The 12,909-nt window shown below is 41.9% G+C and overlaps 1 protein-coding gene across 4 annotated transcripts in view; it reads left to right on the top strand.

Moving 5' to 3' along the window:
• Positions 1–7,644: 7,644 nt before the first annotated feature.
• Positions 7,645–12,909, top strand: part of EYA2 (EYA transcriptional coactivator and phosphatase 2) — a 91,210-nt gene continuing 85,945 nt past the window's right edge. For 3 of the 4 annotated variants that reach the window (XM_019539599.1, XM_019539595.1, XM_019539597.1), the window contains exons 1-3: positions 7,645–7,784; positions 10,373–10,421; positions 11,063–11,205. In XM_019539599.1, coding sequence (XP_019395144.1) covers positions 7,676–7,784; positions 10,373–10,421; positions 11,063–11,205 — 301 coding nt within the window. In that variant the 5' untranslated portion in view covers positions 7,645–7,675. The remainder of the gene's footprint in view (positions 7,785–10,372; positions 10,422–11,062; positions 11,206–12,909) is intronic. The other variant, XM_019539598.1, reaches the window with a different exon arrangement.

Below are 12,909 nucleotides of genomic sequence, written 5' to 3'. Positions count from 1 at the left end.
TCTGGACTGAGCCCCCCTGGCCTTGTCCCACATTCCTCTGGCTGAGCCCCTCAGCCTGGGGTCCACTGTCCCAGGCCCCAGCTCTGTCCTCCTGGGCTCTGGCCTCCTCAGCTTCTGGTCTCACCTTTGCGAGCTCCAGGCTTGCTGTCTTATTTCTGCCCTCTGTCAGACAAGGATAGTCTTTCTGCTTCCCGGGTCACAGCCCCAAAAAGGGCTCTAAGCTGAGGGCCCCTGCTGTACCCCTGTGGCCTCCAATCCACTCTTTTCAGTTGTGTCAGTCCCCCACTAGAAACAAAACCCCCAAAACATGAGTGTCTGCTCCAAAATAAAAGGTTCCCCTCCCAGGGGTAGCTCAGCCTGGTGCTTATAAGTCTCTCTCTGTGAGTCCATTTCTGCCCCCAAGCCTGTTGGTCACTGCTCGTACCATTTTATTCCAAAGCTCTTTGACCGCATCAGCTTGTCCCAGGGGCTGGGGAAGACCAGTTATTCCTGGACTCCCTCTCCTCTTTACTAATGGGGTAGGGGTCCCATTATACTTGTATGCATGGTTTCCTATTTTCTTGCTCACTACATACACCTCTGTAACAAACAATCTGCCATTTAAAAAACTGACCCATAATGTTCATTGGCATGTGTTGCATCCCAGATATCGCAGGTTTTGAGAACATCATCACTCTATGGCAGGGGCGGGCAATTATTTCAGGCAGAGGGCCGCTTACTGAGTTTTGGCAAGCCATCAAGGGCCGCATGACAGGCAGCCAGGGGCAGATAAATATTAATTTTGATGGGGTCCCGTGGGCCAGATAGAATGGCCTGGCGGGCCGCACCTGGCCCCTGGGCCGCATTTTGCCCACCCCTGCTCTATGGCCTTGCTTTTAAAGCTCCATTGTTTTGAGCAGCCAGTGTAGAAACACAATAGTGATTCTATCACAGAAAGGTTTCAGAGACTGGGTCCTACTCCCTGCTTCAGCCCTTTGGCAGCTAGGGTGGGGATAGGAAAACTGAAGTATCTTTTCCTTTAGACTCTGAAACCTGCCCTCCATGGTGGTGGTGGGGATGGTACAAATGATAACCCCTGCTTAAACGTTGTTTCGCTTAGCACTATTTCCATATAGTGCTCATTTTACATTGATACGCAATTCCATTTAGCGCTCAGCAAGTTTCGTTATAACGTTCACGGGCATCGTACAGCTGTCACTGAAACTGACATTAATCCTGGCAGCCCTGATTCTGGTGATTTTGGTGGCTTTAGAAAGTGAAAGTTGGTTTCGCTTAATGCTCAGTTTTTCAGGAACCAATTAAGAGCACTAAGTGGGGCTTGCCTGTAATGACCTTTAGAGCAGGCCTGAAGATGCTTTTGATTGTCTGGAGATCCAAGCAGTGCCCAAGAACCACCTTAATCCCACCCTGTATTCACAATACACGCATCTCCACTTTTTAGCTGTGGTACAATATCTGGTCCAGGTTTTGGTATAATTGTTTCAATGTACTAACTGTTGAGGTGCCTGTCTTGTCCTCATGACCATTGTATAAAAGTTCCTTGCTAATTAAGTCTAAACCCTGGGTTCCCAATTCAGCAAAGCATTTAAGCCTGTGTTCAAGTGCTTTGCTGAATAGGGATGAGATTGTGTGATTTTTAACAGCCTGCATATGTCTGAGTGCTTTGAATAGGAGCCTGATTTGCAACCTTCAGAACATCACTGTAAAAGAAAATGTAATTTGTAAGTTATCCAAGCATCTCAACCAAAGAATATAAAACTTTAAAATGTTTAATCTGGCTTCTGTAACTTGAAATGACTGAAAGGATTTTTTTCCCCTAAACAGTAAAAGAAAAGTCTCTGTTCTTTGCTGAGATGCTGTGGGCCAACTTTCAGGGCAAAATATTGTTTTTTGATAGGGGATTCTAATGTGAAAACTGAGATTCTAATGGTAATTCACACATGGTGGGGGGTTTTGGTGGGGGGGGTTAATTCTAAAAGGTAAAACATTTTCCAGGTGTCCATCAGCTGAACATGCTACATGCTACCATTCCAGGTTTCAGTACGAGCACAGATTCAGCAAACTTTATTACTGATTCTGCTGTAAGTTACTGAACCCAGGAACTGGTTAAAAAATAGTAACACCCAGACTGTTATTTCACTGATGGCGCTCATCATTTGTCACTAAATTGTCAGTTTATAATCTCAATATTCCTGAACTGGTGTCATACATATATAAATAAGTATTGCATATGCACAAGCTAGTAATTAAATGCACAAAATGGGTGTATGCATACTGGTAACTCCACAGCTGTATAATTTGTTTGTACACATTTGAAAAAGAAAAGATGTTAAAGAGCAAATACTAAGAAATGTGACACAACCCTGGAAATACAAAAGTGAGCTGAGCAAAAGCAGTAGAAAAATCATCTTAATGGCTAACGAAATTTTTGAACAATTATATAATTAGGTTGCGTTAATCATTATAAAATATCATTCCCCTTTAAACATCTGTTTCAATTCTTTAGTAACAATCTGGGTAGTGCCATGAATAATGGGATTTTGGATTGCATTGAAGGGTGTGTGTTATCTGAAAACTAGTATAGAATATCCCACATTTGGCAGACTGTAAGGGAAAAATAAGTTTTGTTCTTAATTAAGGTATAGAGATTTTTCAGGGAAAACTGTCTCTTCACAATGGAAAAGAAAATCTGATATAAAACTTATGCACATCTAGTCACGTCGGCTAAGTACAGATGTTCAATGCCCAAAGCACTGTAAATTAGAACAGGCGCCAACTGAACAGATGTTCACTGTTCAGGGGTGGGGGTGCTCAATGCCTGCCTGCACTGGCCACTGGGGGCACTCCGGCATGCCTCCCAGCAGACTACCAGAACAGCCCCTCTCTCCAGCCTCACCTGCCCCTCCATCGTCAGCTGGTGACTGTCAGCAGCAGCTGGGGGGTGGGGGAGAGGGTCCCCCCACAAAATGCTGGGTGGGGTTTCAGGGTGGGATGGGATGGGTCAATGCTGGGGGGAGGGGGCTGCCTTCTCCTGCTTCCACCCCACCGCCCCCCAGCCTCTCAATGGCTACAGCCAGCAGCTGCAGCATGGTGCAACCCAGCTGGGCTGCTGTAGGAGAAGGGCTCCAAGGTCTGTGTCCCTGCAGCAGCCCCCACCAGGAAGAGCTGCAGTATGGCTTAGATGGGGACAGGGGTTGCAGGGGGAGAGACCCCAGAGTCCTTTCTCCACAGCACCCCATTCCACTCCCACCTCCCTCCAGCTCAGACTGGGTAAAGCAGAGAGGGGAAAGCAAGCAGCACTGAGCTGGTGCTTTCCAGGCCTGAGCTGGTGTGGGGTAGAGGGGGAACAAGAAAAAAATTTACCAGAGGGAACACAAGTTTTCTAAGGTGCTCTAAAGCAGGCCGCCTTCTTCTGATACCTCATTTGAAGGTTAATTTTTTGCATGATCAGACTCTTTAAAAGCACTCTGCAGCTCTGCATATGTTACGGCATGGCTGAAAACAGCTTTCTGCAAACTTAAAGTGCACAAAGTGCAATGCCTGCACCTAGCCATAGGGTGCTTATACAAGCTACATTTTTTGCATTATTGGGCCCCTGAAAGTGCTCTACAGCCATGCCACGACATATGTGCATGGCTTTAGAGGGTTTTTAAAGTGTCTGATCATGCAAATAATTAACTTTCCTTAAATGATGTAGCAGATGAAGGTGCTCTTCTTTAGAGCACCTTAGGGAACCTGTGTTCCATAAGATTAATTTTTTGCTTGTTTGACCCCTTCCTCCCTCCAGCTCATGCTGGGCAAGCAGCAGCTCAGTGCTTCTTGTCTCCTCCTCTCTGCTTTGCCCAGACTGAACTGGAGGGGGGTAGGGGTGGAACAGAGCCCCCTCACCTCGCAGACCTGGCCTGCCCCCCCCAGTACCTTAGGGGTTTTGTTCTACCCCCATCTCCCTCTAGCTCTGACCAGGCAGCAAATCCCAGCCAGCAGCTTGGAGCTGCTCCCTCCCCTTGTTGACAGCCCTGGAACTGGGAGGGGAAGGTAGGGCCTGGGGAGAGGGGTGGTGCAGACAGGCTTGATTTGCCATTCCTCCCCTCCCAAACCCAGCAGACAAACATCTTGTTGGTCGGGGGAGTGTTATAACTCATGGCACTTTACATAAAGCACCGTGAGTTAAAGCGGCGGTCTGAATGTTTATCTGTGCCCATAAAATCTGTGTCTGCAGCTTCTAGTGGAGTTAGTGGACTGTCAGGGAGCCATTTTATAGTTTCCTAATTCTTAAGGGCTGCTCTAACTTGCTCTGGCTGGCAGCAGTCCTCGCTGGATTCTCTGCTTTCTGAATATGGTGGTTGCACTATCACTATTTCTTTCTACCCTGACATGCTGTCTGAACTTTGGGTGCAGAGAGGGGATAGGAGCTGGCTACACAAGCTGTCTCCTTAGGTAGGAAATTTACCATCCCTTTGTGTTGCTCAAGCAGCTTAGAGAGACCTTGTGTTGTTTTTGTGAAGAGTAAATAAAGTGCTATTTCAACCATTTCACAGCCTGAAACCTAGGTTTGTTTTTGTTCTTAAGCTTGTGAAAGTGACTGTAATGGAATCTAACACGTCATCACATAGCTAACCAAATGAAAATGTCCAGTCATGTATTAACAGGCTTTTTTTATATATCATGTGATTATTTACAATAGTAATGGCAAAACCATGGTGTTGGTTCACTGTTCCTCAGAATGTGCTGTTTATAGGCATAGCGTATGATGGATTGGGTTTAGGTGAGGCAGGACTTTTAGGTTCCATTTATAGCTTTGTCATTGACTCATTGCAAGATCCAGGACAAGCTATTTTTAGGGTTTTGAAGCCAGGGATTGATTTTGTATTGATAGCTAAACCAGATAGCTGGGTGCATTTAAATGAAGTTAATTTCACAGACTGCTATTGTGGGTATAATGCAGTCCCCCATGCTTCCATCTCTTTACTTTGCCCTTGCTGTGCTTCAGTTGATGACCAAGATGACCCTCGTATTGAAATGATCCTGATGTGCAGAGGCTACTTAGAGAGCCTCAAACTACCCAGGTGATCCAGAGGTAAAACTTATTAACACCTGAGGCTTCTCTCTCTCTCTCTCTCTCTCTCGCTAAAAAAATTATCAGTAAGATACTGCAGTGATGGGAGTGGGAACTTCCTAAATTTGACCATTTTCCTGCTGATTTCAGATCGCCCAATTTGAACTCAGGTGGCCTTTGTTTTAAAATCCGAAGAAGATTTTGTACACATCATGTTGTACTAAAAAAGTGTGTGCGTGTGTGTGTCTATAAATCTCCTGAGTAACTTTATAAGGGCAAGCTACAGTTGAAGTTGGAAGTGGGGGAGGCAGCGGGGCTGTAGAAGTGAAGAGGAAGTTGAGCATTTTGGAATCCAGATACCATGCAAATAGTCGTGCTACTTGGTATGCATTGCTACAGATGTACACATCCCTGAAGGACAGATGTATTAATTGCTAGGGAGGAGTTGCTGCCTAGATATTACAGTGGGGAACTATAAACCAGAACTTCTGAATTCTATTTTGGTCTCTGCCCCAAGCCTGGTATTTGATCTCGGGCAAGACGTTTCACCTCTCTGTATCTAGTTTATGCCTTTGTATAATAATAATTGCCTACCTCACGGGAGGCTTGCAACAATTGTGAAGTTTTTGGAGATGCATAGAGGGAAAGTGTTTGGTTTATCTCCCCTCTTTGCAGGCTCATCACTTTACAAGCTAATATTGTCGGCTACCAAAAATAAATAAAAGGCGAGCACCATGACTTATTTAATAGAATCACAATGTCCAGGCTTTGGATTTTTATGCGTGGATCTTTTAACCCCATGATATTTCAGACATACTGTACTATGCATGCAAATACAAACTCCATAGTGGCTGCCACACCATCTGCCACCTTTATCCTGCTGAATGGATAGATCCTTATCTCAGAGCAGCAAGTTAGCTGAACAATGTGTTCAGTGGTAAACAGAAAGGTGAGCTGGTTCAGGCCCTGACTTGGGACCCTCCATATGGTTTTGGGCCATTCCCCACAGTGGAAGCCTCAAGTTCCTCCCCCACCCCAACCTCTATGCTCCAGCTGTCATCTTCCAGGTCCATTCCCTGTTGCTGCTCTGGAATACCCCTCTAAAAGCACAGTCATGTTTTCCCTTAATGTGGTAGCCTCAGGGGGACTAAAGTGAGGACAAGCCTGACAAATGGTGCAACCTGCTTCTTATGACTGTGAAAAGCAAAGAAAAAAATAGTGCAGCATCTTTGAATCCTTGTCTGTGTACTGTCTGTGTTGGGCCTGAATCAAATGCTGCAGAGCAAGTATATCTACATGTTTCACAATGCAAAGCAGATTTCCATGGTGTCATGTGTTTTTTGTTTTTGAAAAACAGTCCTGCTTTACCCACTGGCCTCCCAAACTTCTAAGGCTACTGGATTTCCCTCCAAGTATTTTTTTTTTCCAAGTTTAGAGCTGTACTGAATTTTTTCTGAGTTCAGAACTGAGCTGCGGTTTCCATGAAACCCATGGTGCATTCCTTCCACAGATTGTTGTAGCGGGTAGATATTTAGAAAAGGTATTTGGTATAAAATAAGGCAGCTAGGGAATTACAAGATCATGCTGGTTTAAATTTAGCTGCCCCAAATTAGGCATTTAGCCGCATTCCTAAATAGAGTTTAAGAGCCTTGATATTACAAAGGTGATAAAGAATGGAAGTGAAGGTGGAGGTCTTGGAACAACATTTCTGAGTATTTGGATACCTAAAGATTGGCACCTACATTTGAAAATTTTACGTGGGTAGACCCACACACACACGTGCTCATTGGAGCAGTGGTTCTTGTGATCCTTGTTTTATCAAAAACTAGTTCATCCAATTAATAGATAACCACACACAGTTTCATAGTTGGTAGGGTTGGAAGGGACCTGAGCAGATCAAGTCCGACCCCAACGATACATATGGTATCATTATGCATGTATTACATGCACATGCACACCTGGGATTGTTTTGTTTTTTGGGTTTTTTTGAACATCTGAATCCTGTATGACCAGAGACTGCACCTTTCTGGCTGCGTTAAAATCAGGTGACTTATATGAGACTTGTCTTGTGTATGTTTGCAACCTGATTTTTTAGAACAAGGAGGTTTGGAAAGGCTTTCAGAGGTGCATTCAAAAGTTATCGTGATTAACTGGAACCTCCAAACCTTACCAGTAATAACTTTCTTCTTGTTATCTCTTAAGGTTGGATAATGCTGCTAAGTGCCCTCATCTTGAATTTCAGCCTTTTAATCCCTATTCCCATAGCCTTAGTGGAAACCACTGCACACATCATAGGGTGGTGGTAGTACTTAAATATAATGCTTGTTCAGATGGTATTTAAAAAATACAGAAACTTAATTTTCCAGTAGCAAAATCCAGGAAGAGAGAAAAACATTAATCCAATGGGTGTAATCTCTAAGGGAAGTAGTACTTAATTTTAATTTGGCATTTCCCTTGGATGAAAACTTTAGTGAATTATTATGTAGAATTTATATGAAGCCTGGGTTTAGGTAATCATCTTTAATATTTATACTCTTAGGGAAAAATGGAATCATTAGTAAGCATGCATAATTAATGAATAAATTATATTTTCCTTTGTTTTCCTTCAGGTATAAGGAAATGCTAGATCTAGTGATATCACCCAGCCTGACTGTAAATAGAGAGTGCCCCGACAGACTGAAGCTTAACCTTTCTAACATTTATGCCACGGCTCCAGATGACATAGAAGGTAGGCTGCCTCTTCTTGCTTATGATTTATTTAACTTTAGCATACAGCATGTATATAACAAAAAGAACTAGCCAGGGATGAGGCCTGCATAGGTGAGAATTAGTCCTTTGATGCAACAAGCAGTTCAAATTTTTATTTTATATTTCTGTAGCAACTCCAGTTATCTCATGTCATTAGATCAGCAGCGATTTGTATGTAAATAGCAATGACATATGCCACACAATATTGTGTGTATAAACATGTAGTTTTGGTCAGGATTGGCAGTCTTGGTTTGGATTCCAATAATCCCTAGAGTAGCATTAATTTGAACTCCTAGTTCTAGTAATATTGCTGTTTGGAGGACTAGACCGGGGGCGGGGGGGAAGCAAAGGCAAAATCAGGGTCAGCCTTTCCTAACAATGCAGATACAAAACATTTTACCAAAGCAGTTGCTGTTTGTCACACTGAGATCATTGCTATCATTTCTGAACAGTTAGTCTCCCTGATCTGTGGTCTGACGTTTTGTATTTGGCAGGTACCAAGGACAAATTCTTTCGGCAGTTGATGCTCTGATAGAAATTTATCTGCTCTTCCCTCCCACCCCCAATCATACTGTGCAAGTGAAGGAAACAGAAGAATGTTAAATCTGTTAAAAAAATTATTGGCAAATGATGCAGCTGAACTAGTTCTTGCTAGTACAATTCCAGCTATTGTTTGCTGCGGTTGGGATCTGTCAGCCTTCCTGCTGGAGGAGAGTTAGCAAAAGGCACTATTATATTTAACTAGTATACTTAACCCTTTATTTGCAGGGTTTTAAAAGCCGCAGAAGATGTTTTGTATGCATATTTGTTAAGACTTTAGAAACCCAGTGTGATTAGACCACATATAATCTGACAACTAATTCATAACATTCATGGGAAGGATCACAATCTAAAGGAAACAGCTTTTAAATGAATATGTTTACAGAAAGGATTAGAACTAAAGCCAGTATATTTGTCAACTTCCTTCTCATAGGTCTGCAAAGTGTTATGAAGGTCCTGTATAAATAACAGCCATTACAGGAGGAAGCTGTATTGACTATTCTGTGTCACTTGCACACTGGTGTGCAAGTGACATTGAATATTGAAAGATTTTATATTGATGAATGCTTCATTCACCAATTTACAAACTGCTGAAGTATAATTTTAGATGACATTTTAATGAGGCTAATCCTTTTGCAGCATTGCGGGTATGTCCTTGCTGACATGTTGGATAGCACTGCAGGTGGTTTCTGTGTAACATGTCAGGTGGCAGACATTGGGCAGAATTTGCAGACATTGGGAGGCACTGCAGGTGCCTTCTGCCTGGTTTGTGGGCCAGCACTGTAGGCATACTCTATTCTTTCTCACTTGTTGGATGACATTTATAAAACCTGCATAACAGCTCACACAGTAATACAAGCATTGGAAGTCCTGGGGTGCCCCTGCCTGAAGTGACGGGCAGCACTGTGTAAACACATTAGATGGTATAATTACCATTATGTATTTAGGTATGTTCTCCCTGTTGTGTTAGGACAGCAGGCAGTTAGTTTGGCATGGTGGGTGGCCTCGCCGATATCAGTAAAATAGTAAGTGTGTCTGGCCTGACACTCTATTGTTAATAGTGATGGTTAGTTGTTGTATTGTATGTATTGTTATAGCACCTAAGAATCCTACTTAGGACGTGGGATTCATTGTGCTGGATGCTATTTATAGAGGTATTTTGTCTAATACACAAGATGGCATCAGGGAATGCTGTGAATACGTGCCCTAGCAGCAGGCAATTTGCAGGTTAATCTAACAAATTATGTTTTTAGTCTTAGTTTAATTAGCTAAATTCTCCTCTAAAAAGGATTTTATTGGTTTTGCTGGAAGTAAGTATATGGTGCAGGAAAAGCAGACTCTTCACTTGTGTTACTGATCTTCTGTCATTTGTTAAGGTTGTAATTACTAAAATGACAATGTGTTAGATAATTGCATTACAAAATTCAGTATGAAGAGCGATGCAAACTTGTATATCCTGTCTTGATGCATTTTTAGTATAGTTGAACCTACCTTAGGGCAGAGGAATAGATTAGATAACTTTCCAAGCTCCCTTCTCAACCAATATTCTTTATGTCTAAATGTATAATGCATTTAAAGAAACCAAAAGACCAAACCACGGGGGCACAAAAAGAATGTAGTAGGCAAAAGTGGTGGGTTTTAGCGTTACTTCAGCAGCTATAGAAGTTGATCATAGAGCAGTCAATAGTAATAATGAAGCCACTGGGACTGCTCATGACTTAAGAATTGGTGCTCTTGCCTAGATATGGATAAGGAACCAAATAAAGAAAAACCTAGTAGATTAGTCAATTGACTAATAACCTCTTGGGTAAATTTTTTCTTAATTATTTCTTCCTAATTCTAACTAATTTTCTTAAATGAAAGTCGTCTCTCACCATTGCTAATCTTCTGCAACTTTTTGGGGATTTCAGTAAAAAATAATTTTCCCTACTTGCTGCATCAATTTCTGTATCCTACAGTGATCAGAACGATTTGGCTACAGAACAGAATATTACTGAAAACAAGAGACACTTTAATTTTGTTTTTCAGGCAACAGTGAAGCAATACCACAGTGTCCTCTCCATCTGTACTCCACAAAGTGAGTGTGTCTGATGTTTAAGGGAATTCAAGTACAGTAGGTTATAAACCTTGTTTTGCTGAAAAATAATTCAGTAGGGGCTCCTGCCAGCTTAAACTCTGAAGGACATACATACTCCTTCAGTCCTTCCACATGCTGCAAGACTCAGCCTTCTCTAACGCGTTCTTAATCCACTTAGAAAGCAAGTTGAAGAGAGATGAATAGCCTGGGTATCATCATTTCTATCCCAAGGAATAAAAATTCTTTCATTTTCCACATAGGTTTATTTAGGGGTGATTATAAAGTAAAATGATACTTTGCAGGTTTTGCTGTGAAATTGCATTTTTATTTTGTGTATGCAAAAAAACTGAAAATAAGATTTGAGCTTTTAAAATCATGACAAATATTTCATGGAGTCCTATGCCATATTCCTCCCTGTGCATTAGGATGGATCTGTGCCCTCTTGCATACTGGTATCTCAAGAACTAGAAAAAATGGTCTGTGTGGCAAATACTGTGTTCCCAAAATATCCCGCATAGCACCATGTGCAGTCATTCTATTCACGTTTCTGTATGTTTTTACCATTAAATTAATGAGGTTTCTCTAAAGAGCTGCATGCAGTAACCATTGCCTTAGATCTTCTCTTTTCTTGTTTCAAATAGACATTATCCCCATATAGTGACAGTCCCAACTTTCCCAGCAATGGCGGCATACGGACAGACCCAATATAGTGCAGGAATCCAGCAAGCTGCTGCTTATACTGCATATCCTCCTCCAGGACAACCTTATGGAATACCCTCCTACAGTGAGTACACTGACTTGGTTACTTTTTCTTTAAGAACCCCTGCTTTCTCTAGAAAATGGTTTCAGCTTTCTTACTGAAAAAAGAAAGTGCCCAACCTTCCAATCAGAAGTTCTCCAATTCTGTTGGTAAGGTGTTTTGGTTTTTTCCACTTGGAGAAAATCTCATGTGTCCAAAGCTTTAAAAAGGCTTTTAACAGCTTGCATTTATTAGTTTTAAACCTGTTTCCTAGTAATACCCCTGTATATACCCTAGTTTGAGTACAGCGAGAGATGGTAAATAGTAAATCTCTATTTACTTTCTCCAAAACTTTTATTAAGTTTCTCAACCTCTCTTACCCACCCCCAAGTTATTTTCCTCTGGAAAGCTGGAAAGTTTTAGCCAATTTAATCTCTGCACTTATGGAAGACTTTCCATGCCCCAGACCATCCTTGTTGCCCTTCTCTGTGTATTTTCTAGCCCTACTGTATCCTTTTTGGGGTGGAGGGACCAGAACTGCATGCAACACTTGGTGTAAGCGTACAATTGATTTAATGGCATAAAGAAATGTATTGTTTTCAATTCCCTTTTTAATTGTTCCTAATGTTCTATTTGCCTTTATGGCTGCTTACTAAATACCGAGCTAATTTTTTTCAGAGAACTATCCACAATAATTCCAAGATCTCTTTCTTAAGAAGTAACAGCTAATATAGAGCCCATTGTTGTGTTTGTGCATCTTGGCTTATTCTTTCCCACGTACATTACTCCATGCTTACCAACCTCATCTGTCCTTTTGTTGTCCATTTACTCAATGTTATGGGATCCTTCTGCAGACTTTCCTCTGTTTCATCCCTCAACTCGAGGATAACTGTACTAACATAGGCTTTGATTATCTTATGAGCTAAATAAGCTTGGGACTTTAGCAGAGACATCCTAAAAACCCCCACCTGTAATGAAAGTGGCATTACAGAAATCTGTAGCTGGTGAATTTTTCAGTGACTGGGATAGAGCCAGTGTTGAAGTGTAGTGCTAGAAAATGCTATGTTTTTGCAATAATCACAGTTGAGAGAAGGCTCTGACTGCTTATGACCATTAAAGACCTCAGTTGGTGCACACTGTCGTAGCTCCACTGAGCTAGAATGCTGATTTATTTTGTCTGATAATCTAAACATATATGTCCCTTTTTGCAAGACGGTGAGTATGTAATAGATACACTAGGACTAGGAATCGCTTTGCCATATTAGTGGCATACTAGTAGTGGATGCTATGAAATACTTTGTGATGAGAGATAATAGATATTTGAAATGGATTATTAGTAATATAACAAATGCTTTCAGACATAGTGAATATAATGGAAAAGCATGTTTTCTGTGCCTCTGTCTTACCGTTTTCAACAGCAAAAGAGATCACTTCTGTTTGCTGTGTGTATGTGAAATGTAGCGGACTTAGGCTTCACCCTATGTATATGATACCATGAATGATATATTTGGAAGGTGTTGGGCTTGTTTACCATTAGTCACACTGCAGAAACTTCAGATCTCTGTGCTACTGTAATTCATAGAATTATAGAAGTTGGGTCGGAAGGGACCTTGTAGATCTTCAAGTCCGACCCCCTGCCTGGGCAGGAGAAAAAACTGGGCTCAAATGACTCCAGCCAGGTAGGCATCAAGCCTCCTCTTAAAGACCCCCAGGGTAGGAGCCAGCACCACTTCCCTTGGAAGTTGGTTC

The sequence above is a fragment of the Crocodylus porosus genome, unplaced genomic scaffold (assembly GCF_001723895.1).
Source record: "Crocodylus porosus isolate Cpor-Errol unplaced genomic scaffold, CroPor_comp1, whole genome shotgun sequence".
Lineage (NCBI taxonomy): Eukaryota > Metazoa > Chordata > Crocodylia > Crocodylidae > Crocodylus > Crocodylus porosus.
The sequence above is the reverse complement of the archived record's forward strand: the minus strand, read 5'-3'. Positions and strand labels throughout refer to the sequence as shown.